Genomic DNA, 17917 nt, shown 5'->3' on the forward strand with positions numbered 1-17917 from the left:
GAAAATGTGAAGCAATTTTCTTCAAGCCAGGAACAGTCCAGTCCTGGTGCTGCTGCCATGCAATCCTCTACCTCATGTCATCAGACTTCACATTCTTATCATTAATGAGTGGAAAAAATGGTAACTGGTTTCTTCAATGGAGTCTGCTCCCTAGATATTGACAGACATTTTTGGTGGCACAGGGACACACTGGAAGATAAGTCAGATCTTTCTTTGGAAGCAGTACTGGGTTCACGTGGATGCCTTTCAAAGCTCTCTTCAAGGTGTTTGTTTCATTTAGCACAGGAATATTTGCCTTGTTGCTCTCAGAACACCTGGCAGGGTGTGTGTGTCTGTGTGTGCTGTGTTTCAGTGCATAATTTGATGGAATGAGATGCCTGTAAGAGCAATCCCCATGAGTACCAGACTCCTTTCTCTCACACATTTACTGCCAGCCCAGAGTAGTCATGGTCTGCCTGTGCAGCAGGGGAAATGCAGCCCCCTGGAATCAAAGGCTTTCACACCTTCCATCTCTGAGGACATCTCACAGCTACCCAGGAAGGGAGATCAGGGAACTTCTGGCTGAATGAAGAAAAGACAAACCTTTCTGCAGGCAGCCCATGAGTCTGAACTCATGTAGAAAGGAAACTTGGCTTATACCCTTGTAAAGGAGGGCTTGAAGGGCAACACATCCTGTAATGCTGAGGTTGTGTAAGCAACAAATTAATGCAGAGGCATAAAACATCATTGTTTAGAGCTGTTCATCTCAAAGAAACAGCATCAAGCTGAGTCAGGGGAGGTTTAGGTTGGATATGTCCTTTTCCTCTTCCTTCCTCTCTGTTCCTGCCATCAGCTTATATAGAGCAGTACAAAAAAAATATAAAAAATCCAACATTGTATTTCATAAAAGCATTACACATTGGTAAGGGATAAATCAAAGCATTGCTGAATGAAAGGGTTACTTTAAACCATCCTGTCCCAGAATCAGAACCATTGGTGGAAAAACATATTTTTATAAATAGAATGAAATGGCTTATATGTATCTGGAAAAGAAAATGCATTCCAAGCTCAAAAGCATCAGGAAAATTGATGGTGAGGTGTTTTGAGGAAAAGAAAATGTAAAAGACTCATTGTTTTCTGCAGAGAGACTTTCAAAAGAAACTCCTAAAAATGTTCAGATATGTAAGTACAGGACTTGGAACAAGATATGGAGACAAAAAAATCTTGTGAAATGCTTTCAGAAAGTTAGCAATTACAACTGGTTGGATAACTGCTATTTCAGCTTGCTTAATTTTAAGACCCAAAACTGTTTTATTGGAAAAGGCAGAGATTTGCTGTGACTTGCTTATAAAATACAAAATCTTAACACATGAGTTATTGAATTACCTTGGATTGAAAAAATGAAACACAACAAGAAATTTTTAATAATTTTAATAATATTTTTTCTGAAAAGGAGCTAACAGGGATGATAGTGGCATAGGACTGCAGAGTAAGTTGAATCTGCATTTGCATCAAAACTGTCATAATCTGAAAATTTAGGCCATTTCTACTCTTAGCAGTGATTGGTGGTAGTACAGGGAAGTGAATGAACAAGAAAGCACATATTACATCCTCCATGACTTTCTTTCACATGAGAAAATAAATATGTTTCAGAGTTATGAGACATTGTGGAAGCTATGTGGATTTGGGACTGAACACTTCCCAGTCAGAGCAATCCATTAAGAACTCCTGAAAGCAGACCACCTACACACTTTTTCTGACAGAGAGGGAAAAAGAGAGTTTTTCAGTGCTGTAACAGTTCAAAAAAAGAGAATTAGAGGCAAAAAGGTCTATATGACTGCAGTAATTACAGAGATATTTTTTAAAACTATTTTTCCTGAATTATAGGTGATAAAATACATAAAGCATTGCATGTACTTCTCATGGCCTTAGTGGATACCATGGTGCTGCTGCCAACCAGTCACATAAAAATTTCTGGACCAAAAGAAAGCTACTATGAATGTTAATGTTTCACCTCAGAAGCCTTTCTACAAGATAGCAAATTAACTCAAGTTATGCGTGTCCAAAATTCTCCTCATAAAAAAAAACGAAATAAAAAACTTCTTGAGAGATACTACTGTTCCCCTCAACAAGTGGAAGATGTAATCTAAACTTCTTAGCTACAGAAGGAGAACGTGAGGGATGATATAGAAAGAGGCCAAATTCTTCCAGTTAAAATATGCTGGCAGCTTTAGCAATGACTGGCAGACCTGATGAAACAGAGATATGTTGGATTTTAAGCCTGACAAGGATAAGCACAAATTGTAAACACCATCTGCAAGACATCTAAACCACAGGTATTGCAGAATATGGCCCTGGGTATGTACTGAAATACAATTCCTTGTTTCATTCTCATAAAAGTAGCCACTCTAAATTGTTTCTGAATGCAATAAATACAGCACAAGTAGACACAGCACCTGGTACTTCCCTGCATAAATGAAAAAACAGCATACAGCATGATTGTGGTGTTTTCATGACACTGTTTCAGGCAAACAGAGCAGTGTAACTTGCAACTTGCTCAAAAACTAAATGGCAGGTTTGCTAAGACATGGTTACCCTTGCTAACAGTACAAATGATAGACAAGTTATTTTCTGTGAGGTCTTAGATTATGGTTTTTCAAATATGAGTTTGATTTAATTTTATTTTTATAGTCATTGAATAAAGGGAATTTGATTCAGGTTGCAGGTGGGAGAAAATGTGATCTCAGCATGTCAGAAGTGCCTGCCAGGACAATCCAGAAAGTGGATTTAGCTAAGTGTTTCCACACTAACTAGTGTTCTTCCACCAAACTTCTTGACTTTCATCTCCCAGATTTATGCCATATGCTTGCTTGTGGTTTTGAGGTCTGTCACTGCACTGATGACTTGGCAGGGTAATTAACAGCGGCAGTTCAGTACTGTGGTTCATTATTTCAGACCTGGTTATGTGCCCTGGTTCATGTGTCACCTTATTCTGTCAAAATAAACAGGTCTTTGGCAATAGCTGTCTGCACTGTGTTGTGTGATGGATTATCCTCAGAGGGTGTTTTTCAACAGTTGGTCAATGATGTTATATCTTTAAGTATGCCTATAAGTTTAGAAGAAGATTCCACCAGTCTTGTGACATGTCAAGGACATGTCATGTTGACATGGCTGGGACAAGAAACCCTCTAAGGCTCGGTCACAATTAATCCTTTTTGTGCATTGGATGGTTTTGTGTTTCCTTTGGGATACTCTTAGCTGTGTTTTGAGGTGTAGGCTTTCTGCTCAGTGCAGCTATTTGTATATAAATGCATCCCCATATGTTTTTCAGCCATAATGCTGGTATGTGCTGTTGATAGATCTTGGCAGCTGAGTATACAGGTCATAGAATATTTATGTGTCAGACCTATCTGAAGAAATAGCCCTTATGCAGGTGACAAAGACGTGGGTTTCGAATAAGAAAATTCAACCTATTAGTTAAATTTTGCAAAATTGATGTATCTGCAACATGTAGCTACATATTTGTAATATAATGAGTATAGTGTGTGTGTATATATATATATATATATATATATATATATGGGTACATATGAGGCCATTAAAATAAGCATTTTCAAAAATCAGGCCCTTGAAGCACTTGCAGAGCAGGATTATTTTCATAACTATGTCTCTGTTTGAGCTGGTTGCCTTAAGCACCCTATATTTTCAATGGAGATTCAGTCAATGTGGACAGGAGTCTATGGGGTCTACCTCATCTTAAAAAAGTTACCTCAAACAGGCTGCATAAGTTTGGCACTAGAAATCTCTGTTTGTCTTAATTAACTAAAAAGGGAGCCTCCAGAAATGAGCTCAGCTGTGTCTAAAATTGGACCAGAGGAATCCCAGCCATATTGCTGACTTTGCTGCAGATTGCTGACTGAAATCTTCCATACACAGTACAACTTTTTGGTCTAATTTTCTGCTATTCTGTCTCTTGATTAGTTACTTGCTGCTGTGTAAAACGAGGTTAACTTACTACTAATTTTAAGCAGAGGTTTTAACTTCTTGGGTTCCTTTTTTCTTTATTAAAAAAATTCCTGTTTGGTGCATTCAGGTCCTGTGAAAGGCACTACAGAGTTGGACTCTCATTTAAAACTTCAGCTGTGAAGTGAGTATTTAACATGAAATTAGCATTGATTCCTGACCAGTCTCTTCCTCTGCCAGTCCCAAGCCAACGGTGCTACATCGGCAATGGCACAGATTACAGAGGGACAGCCAAGACAACCATTTCTGGACACAGCTGCTTGCCTTGGGATTCAGACCTGCTTTACCAAGAGCTTCATGTTGACAGCATTGGGAAAGCAGTGCAGCTTGGCCTGGGGCCCTTCCCTTACTGCAGGTGAGGAAAGTTCTTGTTTGTCCTGCAATTGTACATCAAGAGATGGATGAGCTGTGGAAATGAGAAGGGCCAGGGATCTCAAAGCAGGGGTTACCCCTCTCTGAGGAAAGCTAGACTGACCTCAGTAATCAGCCTGACAAGAGTGATTGTACAGAAGACAAGATCTGGTAGATAGGCTCAATCAATACCTGGGTCTGCTGAGAGAAGCTCAGACACAAAATAATGTTGGAAATTCCTGGTCCTTTTCTTTTCCCCTGGGTAATGAGTTCTTACCCAAATGAGACTGTAATGCAAAACTTTTGACATTGTTCATTAATGTTTATCCAAAAGGAGAAATCAATGCACTAGCTAAATTGAAATGGCTAAATTTAACTTTTTATTCTTTGCTTGTGAAAGACATACCATAAAGAAATATTTTCAAAAGAGAAAAGTTATTTGAAAATGAAAAATCAAAGCACTATATTTAAATAAGGTTGAAATGGGATGCCACATTTATTTTTTTGGATTTCTTACAAAGGAAAACTATTGCCAAAGAAGATTTCCCAGTGTTTCAATTTTGATTGCACCACATAGTGATAAAATACATTTCTGCTGAAGTTTTCTGTTAAGCTATAATGAAAATAGCTTGTGCTATATAGGTTTGTGCCTTCTCCTCAGTCACCTTATGTTCCCCCTGTTTCTGAGGTATCCATGAGCTCAATGGATATCCACAAATGTTTTTATTTAGACAGAATATTTCTCATCCTGGAGATGAGCAAATGCTAAACCTGCCAAACTGTAGATAATTCTCCATAAATTACTGGTTGATGCCTTTTGTTTGTTTGCTTGACTGCTTGATTGAAGATTTTGTTTGCTTGATTGCTTATTTGTGTGTGTGTGTGTTTGTTTTTTTTTCTTTTAATGTAACTTAGACCAGTAGTTCAGGACAATCAGAATGTACTGCACTTCCTAATTTGTTTGGTGATAAAAAGCATGCATGCATGCTGAAAGTAGCCCTTCTCTATCTAACACAAACTAACAATAAACAATTCCTACCCCGTCCTTTAAACCTTCCCACCTTGATTTCCAAGGCTTGCTCCTCATGCAAACACTTCAGTATTTGATTTATGGTGTCCCAGCACAGTGTGGCAACTGATCTGGCACATATTTTGTGCTTTGATGAAATTTGAGCCCTTTGATTTACATCATTTATGCCCAATATTCACTTTCAGATTTGAAATGCAGAGAACAAAATGGTGTAGGAGCTGATGTGTTCATGTTCCGTAAAGCTGAGAAAAAAGCTTTTCACTTTTTTGTCAGCTTGTTACAATTTCTGGGGATATCTCTGCTGTACTATATAATCCTGCAGATATCTTCTTCTTCAAATAGTCTAATTTAGAAACATTGTTGGCGGAAGATGACTCAACCTGTGTTGCTTCTTCAGTTCTGAGAATTTGAAAGTGCTCTAATCTTCTTCTGAAGAGCAGTCAGATTGAAAAAGAAAATAATCGAAGAACCTTACAATAACAGATAGTGCTTGTGATAAATCCAACTGAAATTAGAATTACTGCTTATCTGGAGCTCTGAACTACCTTATCTATTCTTCTTGGTCTAATAAGCCTCCCTATATTCTTGGAGGTGTAAACTGGGCAGATTTCTGGTTACTTATAATGCACTGATAAAGACAGGTTCTACCAGAGAAACCCTAATGGAATCAAACCAAAATGTGTTTAACACCAAGGTAATAAAGGGCAAAACGGTTTCCATTACTCTTTTTTATCCCCAACCGTTTTGAGGAATACAATATTTTGTAATTGTATTTCTAATATATTTGTAATATATTGAAATAGTCTTTCATTTCCTCAGACTCTCCAGGGAATATGAATCTGAGATTTGCAAATTCATTTTTGCTAGCTATTCTTGTAATGGATTTTCTATGATTCTACCTGTGTTGGAATCTCCTCTCCTGAAAAATAACCTAAAACAGGAATCTCTCCTATGGGATTTAGTTCTGAAAATAGCTGAGATGATACCTGTGAAAGCACTTCAGTGTGGGCTGTAGTTAAACGCTGTGAACGTGCTCATGCATCCAAATACTTGCAGGCAAGTTTTACAGGTGTTCAGTCATGTCACTATTTCAGGTCCTAGCAAACCTTAGTCTTGGTTAGTTTTAAGAAGAAGGATTATATTGAAAGGCTGCTCACCCTTGTAGGTGAGTACTTTGTCAGATGGTGCAAGAGGAAAAAGCAGAAAACCTTTGGGAAGCTTGGAAAAACTCTGTGGTTAATGCTTGTAACTCCCTCTTCCCCTGAATTAACCAGAAATCCAGATGATGATGATAAACCCTGGTGTTACATCATGAAGGACAACAGTTTGTCTTGGGAGTATTGTGACATTCCATCTTGTGGTATGTAAAGGCTTTCTTAAAATCCATATTATGAATGAATTAATGAATGAAGATTTATTGATACTACAACAAGGTTTCACTGTGTAATTTTGAATGTTCTACTGTTCCCAGAAGTGTTGAATATTTTACTGTTTCCAGTAAACAACAGGCTTCTTTTGCATTTTTTGGAGTTGTGATACAATCTGTGATTCTTGTCCTGAAATAGCAGCAGTGTCATACTACTATTTTGGTCACAACCATCCCAATATTCCCAGATTTTCTGCTAGAACATGCAAGGTGCCAGAAATGACTGATGTTTTGGTAAAAATTTTCATCATCCTGGGAATTACAGGCCCAGAAAAGGGAGTGGGCCTCTGTGAGCAATAAGAGGTCTACATCCTGAAGATGTATGAGACACAATGTTTAATTCCAAAACATAAAGATTCTGGTAGACTGATGTCATATCCCTTTTTACCTCAGCAAGCAGGGAAAGGAGGCCCCTAGTTCCAGACAAAGTAGATAGTTCTGCAAGCACCAAAAGACCATGTGGAAGAAGACATAAAAAAAGAAATTTTGTGAGACCTAGGATTGTTGGGGGATCTTCGTCTCTGCCTGGATCTCACCCCTGGACAGCAGCTATATATATTGGAGAGAGTTTCTGTGGTGGAAGCCTGGTTCAGACCTGCTGGGTTGTGTCAGCAGCACACTGCTTTGCTAACAGGTAAGCTCACCCTTGGTGGGACAGTGGGTCCTCACAACAAAGCTGAACTGAAACAAGAAAGATGAGCTTATTAAAGACCAATGTGTTAAAAGGAATTTCTGGCAATTTGAATACTCTTCGTGATCTAAAAAGTGATTTGGACTACTATAATCTCATAAGCCCATATCTTGTTCCTTAAGGAGTCTCAAAGAATCTAAACACCCTGGCTAAAGGAATAAGGTAGGACGAAGCAGCACGTAGAATGGGGCATCACATGTGCAAGAACCTGCAGGGGAACAGAAGTATTTATCTTCTTTTTGGTTACCTTTCTGAATGTTTATGCCTGTTTTGAGATATAACAGAGATGACTATGCTCACTGCTGTGTTTTGTTCAGAAAGGCTGAGACAGCCAAGCAATGATTTATTGGAGACGATAAATTAATGTTGGTCGACACAAATAGAGTGGGCTGAGCTTCACAAAAAGCCACATGGAAGAACTAAACTGTCAAACTTCTGAAGCTGATTTTCTTGTGAGATTTTTTTTTTCTCCTGTGGGACACTAGAGAAAATATTGATTATAGGATGCTCTTACTTTATTCTAAATACTTAATTTTCTACAAATGTTCAACACTTTCCCTGATTTCAGTTTGATCACGTTGAAGGGAAAAATATTACATCATTTGATACCCATTGTTCCTTTGCATAGTAAAGAAGCCAAGAGAAACAGAAAACCTTTTGCCAGCATATAGACACTGATAGCTTGTAGAGCTAATAATACCACTGTGAATGCTGTACTGAAGCATTTGGAGCTCAAGCCACAATGCATTTGTTTTTCAAATGTTGTGAAATAGCTACTAACTTTGGCAGCTGTTCAGGACATTTCCACCCACTTCCAGCTGGTGGTTTGGTACGTACAGATTTTCCATAATTACTGCATTGTAATTTGTGCTCTTCTGTTTGTTTAGTACCTCTGGTAGTCACAATTCCAACTGTTTTCCACTAGGCGACAATAGATACCTGTGCAGCTCAATTACTTCTTTTTTCTTTTCTGTAATCCCTCCTGTTTTATTTCTTTTCCTGAATGAACCATCTGTAAGTCCTAGTAGAACCATTCAGTGCTTCTGAAATTATTCTAAATACTGTTCCAGAAAGTGAACTTGCACTGTTTTACAGGCCCAAAATTTGATTTTCAAGAAGGTTGATTTACTACTGCAAAAATACTGAGAAAATATGGCCTTACATATTGATTGAACAACATTTTATTGTCTTCTTGTATTTTGGTAGTACAGAATACACTTTGTCCTTTCCTTTGTTAACCTCAAGCACAGCTCTTGTAGCAGGGTTGTGGCTGTGTCTCTGCATTGCAATTGCCCAGAATCACTCTTCTCTGAGTCCATGGCTGCTGGTCATTGCTGTGCACTCAGTACAGTAGTTCTGGGGGAGGTTCTTTGGTGCTTTCATACCTGATGAGCACTGAAATATAACCAGGGAAACTGCAATGATGCAAACAACTCTGTGTCTGTGCATAATGTGTGACACCAGATATTTCCTTCTCCTGCACTGGGTAACAGAACACAGGAGTGCTCCAATGTTGAAGAAACTGCTAACTAAACTCATTGTAGACTTATGCAGTTTGAATTGGTTTTAGAACAAGAGTGAAATGTGAATTCAGTTGCTTTCAAAGCCAGAGAATATATTGCCTTTCCTAAACACTTCCTGATGATTCCCAAATGTCCCTTATTTCCCAGCTGCTGTACTTGTTCTTATTAGTTTTCTTTCCTAGGACACTGGATATCAGAGGACTGTGGTCTTCTTAGAGTGAAAAACTGATAGTTGGAAAAGATGGTGTGAATTGAAAATACTGTGTTCTCCTCTGGCTGTGAATTTTCCTATTAAATCCATGTGCTTTTGGGATTTTGATTCTGGACAACAGATTTAACATAGATAAGCAAATCTGAGAACTGGTGGTATCTTTCTGGTGGAAGCTTCCCAGATGTTCCCGAATTGTCAATGTGCCAGCACCTTAAATGTTGGCCCATGCCTGTAATTTTTTTCAGGAGACTGTTTTCCCAGAGAAACAAGATATCCACCACTGACTCATCTTTTGATCCCTCCTTTCTTTCTGAGCAGTTTTGGTAATCATTGGTAAAGTCGTGTTTAAGTTGACTCAGTTAAGTTTCTAGAAGAGGTGTTTGCATCCCCCAGAGATGTTTGTTAGCCAAGCAGCAGCTGGGCAGCAGTGCCTGTGCTGGCCTTTTCCTTCCCTCAAGAAGTAGCAGTCTTTAATTAGGCTAACCAGGCCCTGGGTCTCACTGTAACATCTTTTTCCTTGCCCTCTGTAGGAAGGAAGTCTGTGAAACAGGTAAAGGCATTATGAGAGGGTAAACAATGAACATGGTGGGAGGCTGAGGTTATAATGGTTCATAGGATACCCAGCCACTGGAAAATCAGCTGCATTTGTGCTGCTAATCACAGAACTGCTTGTCTCTCTTTTGCATTACAGTCCACTAAAATCCACCATTCGGGTAGTTCTGGGTCAACAAATATTTAATAAAACAACTGATGTAACACAGACATTTGAAATAGAGAAATACATCTTGCATCCTCAGTATTCCGTGTTCAATCCTACTGAACATGATATTGGTGAGTATTTTTCTTCAGACAGATTTATTTTCCATTTACTTGATCTAGTTTCAAGTTTAGATTGTCTGTTGAAAACTGCCTTTAGAGTGGAAAAATCATAGATACTAGGAGAGGCTTTTGAATGCAGAGGGTTCTTAGTTCTACCAGAGTTATAACAGCATCTGAAGGCTAGACAAATTCAGATGAAAAATAAATTGCAAATTTTAAATAATTATGATAATTAGCCTTTGGAGCAATTTACCTAGATGTGTGGCAGATTCATCATCACTTCAAGTCTTTGTGAGATTAGGCATTTTTTCAACTGAACCAGAAGCTGTAGGCTTGATGCAGGAATTACTTGGTAAAATTCTATTGTCTGTATTGTATAAAGGATCTGACTAGATGAATGTAATAACCCCATCTGCTCTGAAAACCTGTGGTACTAAGAATCATTTTTTACACTGAGATAGATTTAAAAATCAGCTGTCTTATCAGTCAGAAGTTAAATGCCCTTCTGATTGACCTTATAATACTAGTCAGAATGACAATGGAGCAGCAACTTCTTATTTTCTGATCTGCTCTTGTGAAAGTTGTCACGTCACCCCAGGGCATCAAGCTGTGTGAGCACTTTGTCTGTGAGATTATTTAATATCCTGAGATTGGGAATATTTTAGGTCAGGCATGTACGGGCTTTTTTTTTTGGTTCACAGATGGTGAGCATTTTCTACTCTATAGCAAAAAGCATTCAAGTTCTGTGTTGGTGGAAGCTCTGTCACAACATACAAGGAGACAAATGGGATTTGAGACATTACTCTGCTCTGAAATCCCCTGGTGAAAACCACCATGATGCTTTGGTATCTCATAGCTTTTTAAATTACTCTGAAATTAGGGAGGCATGTCTCACCAGTGTGTTATGACCAAATCTAGGGAGAGCTGAACATGGAGTACCTAAGACAAGCCCAACTGTAAAAAAAATTGAGAAAGCAGAAACTGTGTTGTGGGGGGAAGATGTAGGTGCTTGTTCTGTCCAGTCAGTGATTTTTACTGATGCAGAAGAGTTTTGTCCTGCTGAAAATACTTTTCTAAAGGAAACAATTATCATATGAGTGTTTGCTAGGAAATTTGAGGGATTCAGAAGCAGACAGAGTTAGTGGGGAAGAGAAGCAAGGTGAGGAAGTGTGGGAGCAAGGTTTGTGTGCGCTTCTCAGACTGTGAGATACTGCTTCTATGTTCCACTAGGGCCAAAAACTGTAGCTGGTAGAGAAATAAGACTATTCAGTGAGGTCACTGGCTTTCCACACGGCTGTGCTCACAAAATTTTGAGCTTCCAAAAGGCCTGGTGAGAAGGTTTTATAGGTGTGTCCATATTACCTCAACTCTGTTCTCTTTGAGTGGTGTGGCCAAACCAACATGCAGCCCTTATTTCATCCAGTACAAAGCCCCCTTTGCTGCTTTATAGCCAACTGAAAGAGATTTCCTACAGGGGAACCAATTTTTGAAATATTTCAGTGTCAATCTCATGATGCTGCATAGCTATGTATTTACACTGTTTTCAACCCTGTGACTGGTTAGTAAAGATTGTGTAGGTTATGTAATATTTTGTAGCTTCAAGAAACTTGGTTTTGAAATGTCCAAAGGTTTTCTTCCTTAATTTTAAAGACCTTGAATTTCACTGAACTCAGTGATAACAGGACACAAAACATACCAGCTCTTGGAGTAATTAATTTTTTAAATGGAATTGGAATTAGGCCAGTGGCCAGGCTTTCAGAAGCAGTATTTGCACATCCCACTTATTTCAGCTGAAAGTTGGGGATATGTCACTGTTATTTAACTATAAGGTGGGAGGAGACACATGTATTTTCTATCTTCCCCCTTCTCTACAGAGGCAGTGAAGCAAAATCTGCTCAGTGAGCATAGCATAAAATAAATATTCCCACAAGGGGAGTAGCTGAATGTTTCAGCCTTCAATTTGCTGTGAAATCAGGTGCTGTTGAGATGAGTCTGTCTGTCTTTGATTGAAATATCTTAATTAAGAGAGGCTTAGGGGATAATTAAATTTGTATCTGAGACCCATTACTGCCAATCCCATTAAAGAAAGGGAACAGTCACTTTCTTCCTCCTGCATTTTCTGTTCTGCAGCTTTGATTAAGCTGAAGAAGAATGGCCAACGTTGTGCTGTCAAATCCCAATTTGTTCAGCCCATCTGCCTGCCAGAAAGTGACACTGTTTTCCCTGACCAGTTGAAATGTCAGATTTCTGGATGGGGACACAAGCATGAGAGTGAGTAAAATGAGAGCTGGTGTTTGTAGAAAAAAATGGTGATAATAAAAACATAATGCTCAGGTATGTTATACAACTGAGAGTTTGGTAAAATGTTTTGCAAGGGACTTCTGGTGGGATTCTTTTTACTTGCCTTTGGAGTTTACAACATTTACATCTGAAATAGTCATCCCGAACTTCATTTATAGGCCTTGGAATTTGGAGTGTGGTTCCTTTGACCAAATGCTTGCACCAATTTCAGGATGGAAGGAGCTATGAGCTAGCTAGATCTCAGTCCGCTGGGAGGGGAGAAAGTAGCTCATTGGAGTGCCAACACCTGGAATTCTAGTAAAGTGAATCCTTCCCCTGATTTCTCCAGACAGAGATTTTTAACTTCACCATCAAGAAACTTGGAAAATGTTGATAGGAGAAGGCCAGGTAGACTTTGGGCTAAGAAGTGCTTACACCCAGCTTGAGAAAGGCGGAAAAAATCATCCCATCCTTTTAGAGGAGGAATTTCAGGATTATGAGGCTGGACCATGCTGCTTCAATGTTGAGCTAGCAAAGACCAATGCAGGTAGATGAGGAGGATTGAGGAGCTGGCTGCCACATTGTGGTGACAGATGAAGTATGAGAAAATATCCCAGTCTAAATGTGTAGTCTAAAGACAAAAAGAAGTAATGGAGCCTTTGAAAAATGGATGATTTATTATCACGTCTGGAAAGAGGTGAGGACAGGAGTGCTGGGGTACAGTTGTTAGTCTAGAAAATGAGAGAAGCTAAAATGGATTAATGGCTGGACATTGCAATACTGTTATGGAGTCTGACTGGAGGATCAGAAAGTGATCACTATAAAAATTATTTTATTTTAAAGGTGTCTATAACATAAATACTACTGAGAGGTGTTAAATGTGTTTATTATGTGTTAAATGTGTAAATATGTTGTATTGTGCCTTTGTGGTTTCCTGTTATGCTCTTGACATTCTATAAAAATGACTTTCTCTTCCTTTCTGGGAATTTTTAAAGATATATCTGGTTATTCAGATGTCCTGCAAGAAACACTGGTTCCACTTATTCCAGAGGAGAAGTGCAGAAGTCCTGAAATTTATGGAAGAGAACTCACAGAAAATATGTTCTGTGCTGGCTACTTTGACAGCAAATCAGATGCTTGTCAGGTAATGCTGGGTCATCTCTAGGCAGGTGATAGAAATGTATTTTGGTCAGAAATGTTGCAGTGTTACAATTCTTACTTTTGATTTTATAGTGTTCCTAAAGAAAAGAACCTTATGTGACTGCTTCCACCTTCATTTTTTATCATGTTCAATGTCAATTAAGCTCTACAGAAGGGCTCCAGGGTATTACATTCCTCCTATTTTCACATAAGGCAGTGGCTGTGCACTGGAGGGTGTGTTGCTCTAGTCCTGGCTGAGCCTGCAGGTGGTGGCAATGGATTTCTGCCCAGCTGGCAGGGATGTGCCAGCAGGAAAACCAGCATGAACCTGAGTGGGGACAAATCCCAGAGCTCCTGCCTCTTGACTGAGAGAAAACGAGGACACCTGGGTAGGAGGTGAGGAGCAGCCATGAGGCTTGGAGGAAGGAGCTGAGGTTTCTATAGTGGATGTGACTGAATGGTGTAGAATGTCACTCAATTGGAAACTGTGTTATGTAAGCTCAGTCTTTCATGGAATGACCTCATGCTCTCACTACTTTCAGTTATGTCACACCTCGGCTCTGAATAAGGATGCAGAATTGTTGTGGTGATAGATGAGACTTCTTAAAATGAAGGATCAGATTATTCCTTACATAAAACTTCAGATTTCATCTACAGCTCATTTTGAAGGAGGAGGGTTTTGCTCTATTAACATAAATTTGTGAAAAGGCAGCACATAGCTAATAGCTGGCAGTGTAAGTGCAGGAAAGAACGTCATGTATACTGTGTGCTGGAAGTCCCACAGAGGTCATAAACATATCCAAAGAGAGGTGGCAAGAGTGAAATGGCAGCAGCCAGCAGTGGCTCAAGGCCAGGGCTGAGACTCAGGCTGCAAGGGGTCACACGAGCCAGAGAGATGGAAACTACCCTGCCTGCCCAGCTCCCTTGCCTTTCCCAGGAAGTGCAAATACAAGAGACAGCATCACAGCTGATTCTCTCTCTCTGCCCTGGGAAAACAGAAATCGGGAATGAGAAGGAGAAAAGAAAGAGGAGGGAAGGAGAAAGGAGTTGCACAAAGACAAGTGGTCTGGAGAGAATGACAAAGTCAGAAAAACAGTGATTTTGAATCAACAGATGTTGCTGAAGAACAGTGCTCATGACATGAAATCATTATTAGTTAATCAACAATTCATTTTTCCCTATTGTCAGACTTGTGGTGGGGTCTGAGGAGAAATAATGTAGACCTCTTAATGTAACAACAGATGTAGCTGACCTCTGGGTTTTCTTAATGTACACTTAGGATATTAACCTGTAAACCATCTGTTTAATGTATAAAAATATTCCAAGACCAAGAAACTTCAAACAGACAATGTGTTTGCCTTGATTAGTTTTAAAAGATTTTCTTGGAAACTTTTGTCATTTAATCAGTGCACTGATGCCAAAACTGCAATCAATTAGACTAATTGTGAAAAATATGCAGACAAGCAAGACTTCATCTGATGCCCCTCACTTATCACAGAAATCTTCAGTATAAAGGCAACACAATTTCCTATGTATTTTGGTCTCAAAGAATTTTCTTTTCACATAGGAAAAAATATATTTCTCCTTGGTCTCAAATAATTAGAGTGATGGCTGCTTTCACCAGTACCAGTACCATTTACTAAGTCACATTTTTAATTTCTAACATTTTAATTTCTCTAGAAAGTCAGTCTAAGAGTAACATTAATAATAATAAAAAACCCGTCTTGAATGTTTTCAAGGTTTAAAATAAGTAGAAATGTTCAAAATTAACATCAGTCTTGGCTGCTTTTTGATTTATGGTTTAATGACAAGATAAATACTCAGTAGCAAATTCAAACACATGGAAAATCCCATATGCCACATAAAATTACAGTATCCCACAATCACAAAGTCTGGCTGTAAGCAACAACTTTCTTTGAAAACTCTTATGTTCTCTGAAAGTTGCAATAAACTGCATCGAGATATTCTTCAAATGCACCCATGTAACCCCCCCATGCAGTGCTGACATTACAACACAGTACCAAGCCCCAAAGGCTTGTTCACTTCCATTGAAAATTATCTACATCAACCATGCTTTTCAGTAGGTATCTGAATCTAAAAATGTCATATTTTTAAACAAAATCTGATATTTTGAAATCCACCATTATATTTGAATGTTACTAAAAATGCTTTCTATAATGAAACGTCAGTAAACTGTTGTTGTTGTTGTTGGGGTTTTTTTTTTGCTTTGGGGTTTTTTTTTTTTTTAGTTTAATTCTCACGTGCAAACATTCCTATTTTAGGATTTTCCCTTATGATCTATCAAATTCGATGACCTTTGCTTACTTTTGATGCAGGGAGATTCTGGTGGACCTCTGGCTTGTGAGGAAAATAACATCTCTTACCTCTATGGAATTATCAGCTGGGGAGATGGCTGCGGCAGAGTCAACAAACCTGGAGTATACACAAGAGTGACAAACTATGTAAAGTGGATTAATGAGAAAATAGCCCCTCGAAAAACTAGTTGAATAGTTAAATACACTAACATTTGAAGCAGGGTTCAGGAGTCTTTTGGCTTTATTAAGGTGACGTTTATATTTTATTATAAGCTGGTATGAAAAGTCTCATGGTAATTCTTAGCAGTTCCAAGCCAGACCACCAAAAGCAGGCCTGCTCCATCTGATGTCAGCAGCCATGATCTGTCATTCAAGGGCTGTGGATTGCTCAACACACATGACTGCCTTTATTTGTATTAATAAAAAAATCTCAAACATATCGAGACAGTGCACAAAAATCTGCAAGTCTCTGTCTGCTTGGTGGATTACCTAAAAAGGGATTTGATGTGTTCTGCAGCTTCTGGTGGAGCTGTCATCCCCCAAACCAACCTGCAACAATATTGTCCTTGTATGCTCAGTTGAAATGAAGAAATAAACAGGAGAATCAAAAATGAAATTCCCTCTCCCTGAGAAATGATCTCCTGAAGCTCAGGGCAAGAGACACCAAGAGAACAACGTAGGTAAAGCTGCTCCTCAGCTAACTGCAACAACAGGCCTGGGGAAAGAATCCAGAGGGTTTAGGTTTTCTTTCAACCAAACACATAAGCATATTTTCATATAAACCTATTTCTGTGTTCCACTGACGTAAAATCAGGAACGTGCCTCAGAGCTCTGCTGAATCTGGTGTGCAATTTTCCAGCAAGGTTAACACAACACCTCCTGAGAGCTCAAAGTCTTTTGCTGAAAAATGTTGGAAGTTGGAGCAGCTGATTTAGGTTGATACAGCCAGGACCTTTTGCAGACTGTGATCTGCTCCTTGCCCTGAGGACAGCAATGGAAACACTTCACCTTGCTGATAAATCCCTAAACGTTTCTTTAATTTGACAGTGTTTTGAAGATGTCTTAGGTTTTGTACTAACAAGTTGTTCAACTATTTAGATAATTCAGAAAGGAGGTTTCTTGTAACAGATTTTTCAACTGGATGGCTGGGGTGCAGCTTGACATTTTCCTTAGGGATTTGGTGATATCATAAACCACAGGCTTTACTGTCATGGTCATATGGAATTGTTATGGAACAACCAAAGCAATTAATACAATATACAGCTGTTTAGAGGCAGTGGACTCAGCTGTATTAGCAAAAACAGGCAGAAAATGATTCAACAGAAAATGTCTGACAAAGAACGGAAAATTCTTTTTTACCTTTAGCCATGTCAAATGTGTACATTTAGGTGTTGTGAAATGTATTTCTCCCCTGGTAGTGAACATTTATGGACTCTCTTAAGTTTTTCAAGCAAAGTTGTTTTTTAAAGTAATAGAATTTTAAAGCAGTGCCTAGATATTCAGATGTGTTTTTTGTTTGCGGTGTCCTCATGGGTTTCTTAGTAGTGGTGAATGTTATCTGCAGTTAAAAGATATTTTTTTAAAAGAAAAATAACCAAAACCTGCATCTGTGTAAGTGCAAATATACAACAATGCTAATGTAGATAAATGATGTAAACTGTTGAATAAAAACATTTACCCTCTGTTTCTTGCACTTAGTCTGTTATGTATAAAGTTACGGTAAGATCTTTGAATCCCTCTGTAGGCTGTTCTAGAGGTTGAGAGCTGGTAGAAAGATGAAATAACACTTTGCGCTGGAAGGCGTTGGAAAATCTCTCTGTAAGGGTCAGTTTCAGCTGGTGGTGCTCCCAGTTTAATGCAAGTGTCATGTACATTTCCAGTAGGCAGATGTAAGCACCTGGTATCTTTCTCAGCTATTGATACTGTGAGTCCCAGGATTAAAGCCTTCAGTTTGTTTTTCTGAGGCACTAAACACTAGCTTGAAAAACTGAGATCCACCTCTGGGATCCTGATTTCAAACCAAGCTGAAGACTCTCGTGTGGCTCTGCCTCCCTGGCCATTTGCAGTATGAGTCTGGCTTACTTAATGCCCTAAAATGAATATGACATGTGACAGGACTAACTGTACCT

General features: G+C 38.8%; 1 protein-coding gene across 2 annotated transcripts in view; it reads left to right on the forward strand.

Moving 5' to 3' along the window:
- HGFAC (HGF activator) overlaps positions 1-17477 on the forward strand; it is a 40633-nt gene extending 23156 nt beyond the window's left edge. The window contains exons 9-15 of one of the 2 annotated variants that reach the window (XM_039723932.1): positions 4183-4357; positions 6658-6743; positions 7203-7443; positions 9926-10065; positions 12184-12324; positions 13329-13477; positions 15810-17477. In XM_039723932.1, coding sequence (XP_039579866.1) covers positions 4183-4357; positions 6658-6743; positions 7203-7443; positions 9926-10065; positions 12184-12324; positions 13329-13477; positions 15810-15980 — 1103 coding nt within the window. In that variant the 3' untranslated portion in view covers positions 15981-17477. The remainder of the gene's footprint in view (positions 1-4182; positions 4358-6657; positions 6744-7202; positions 7444-9925; positions 10066-12183; positions 12325-13328; positions 13478-15809) is intronic. The other variant, XM_039723933.1, reaches the window with a different exon arrangement.
- Positions 17478-17917: the final 440 nt, after the last annotated feature.

This window comes from Passer montanus, unplaced genomic scaffold (assembly GCF_014805655.1).
Source record: "Passer montanus isolate IOZ18808 unplaced genomic scaffold, ASM1480565v1 scaffold51, whole genome shotgun sequence".
NCBI lineage: Eukaryota > Metazoa > Chordata > Aves > Passeriformes > Passeridae > Passer > Passer montanus.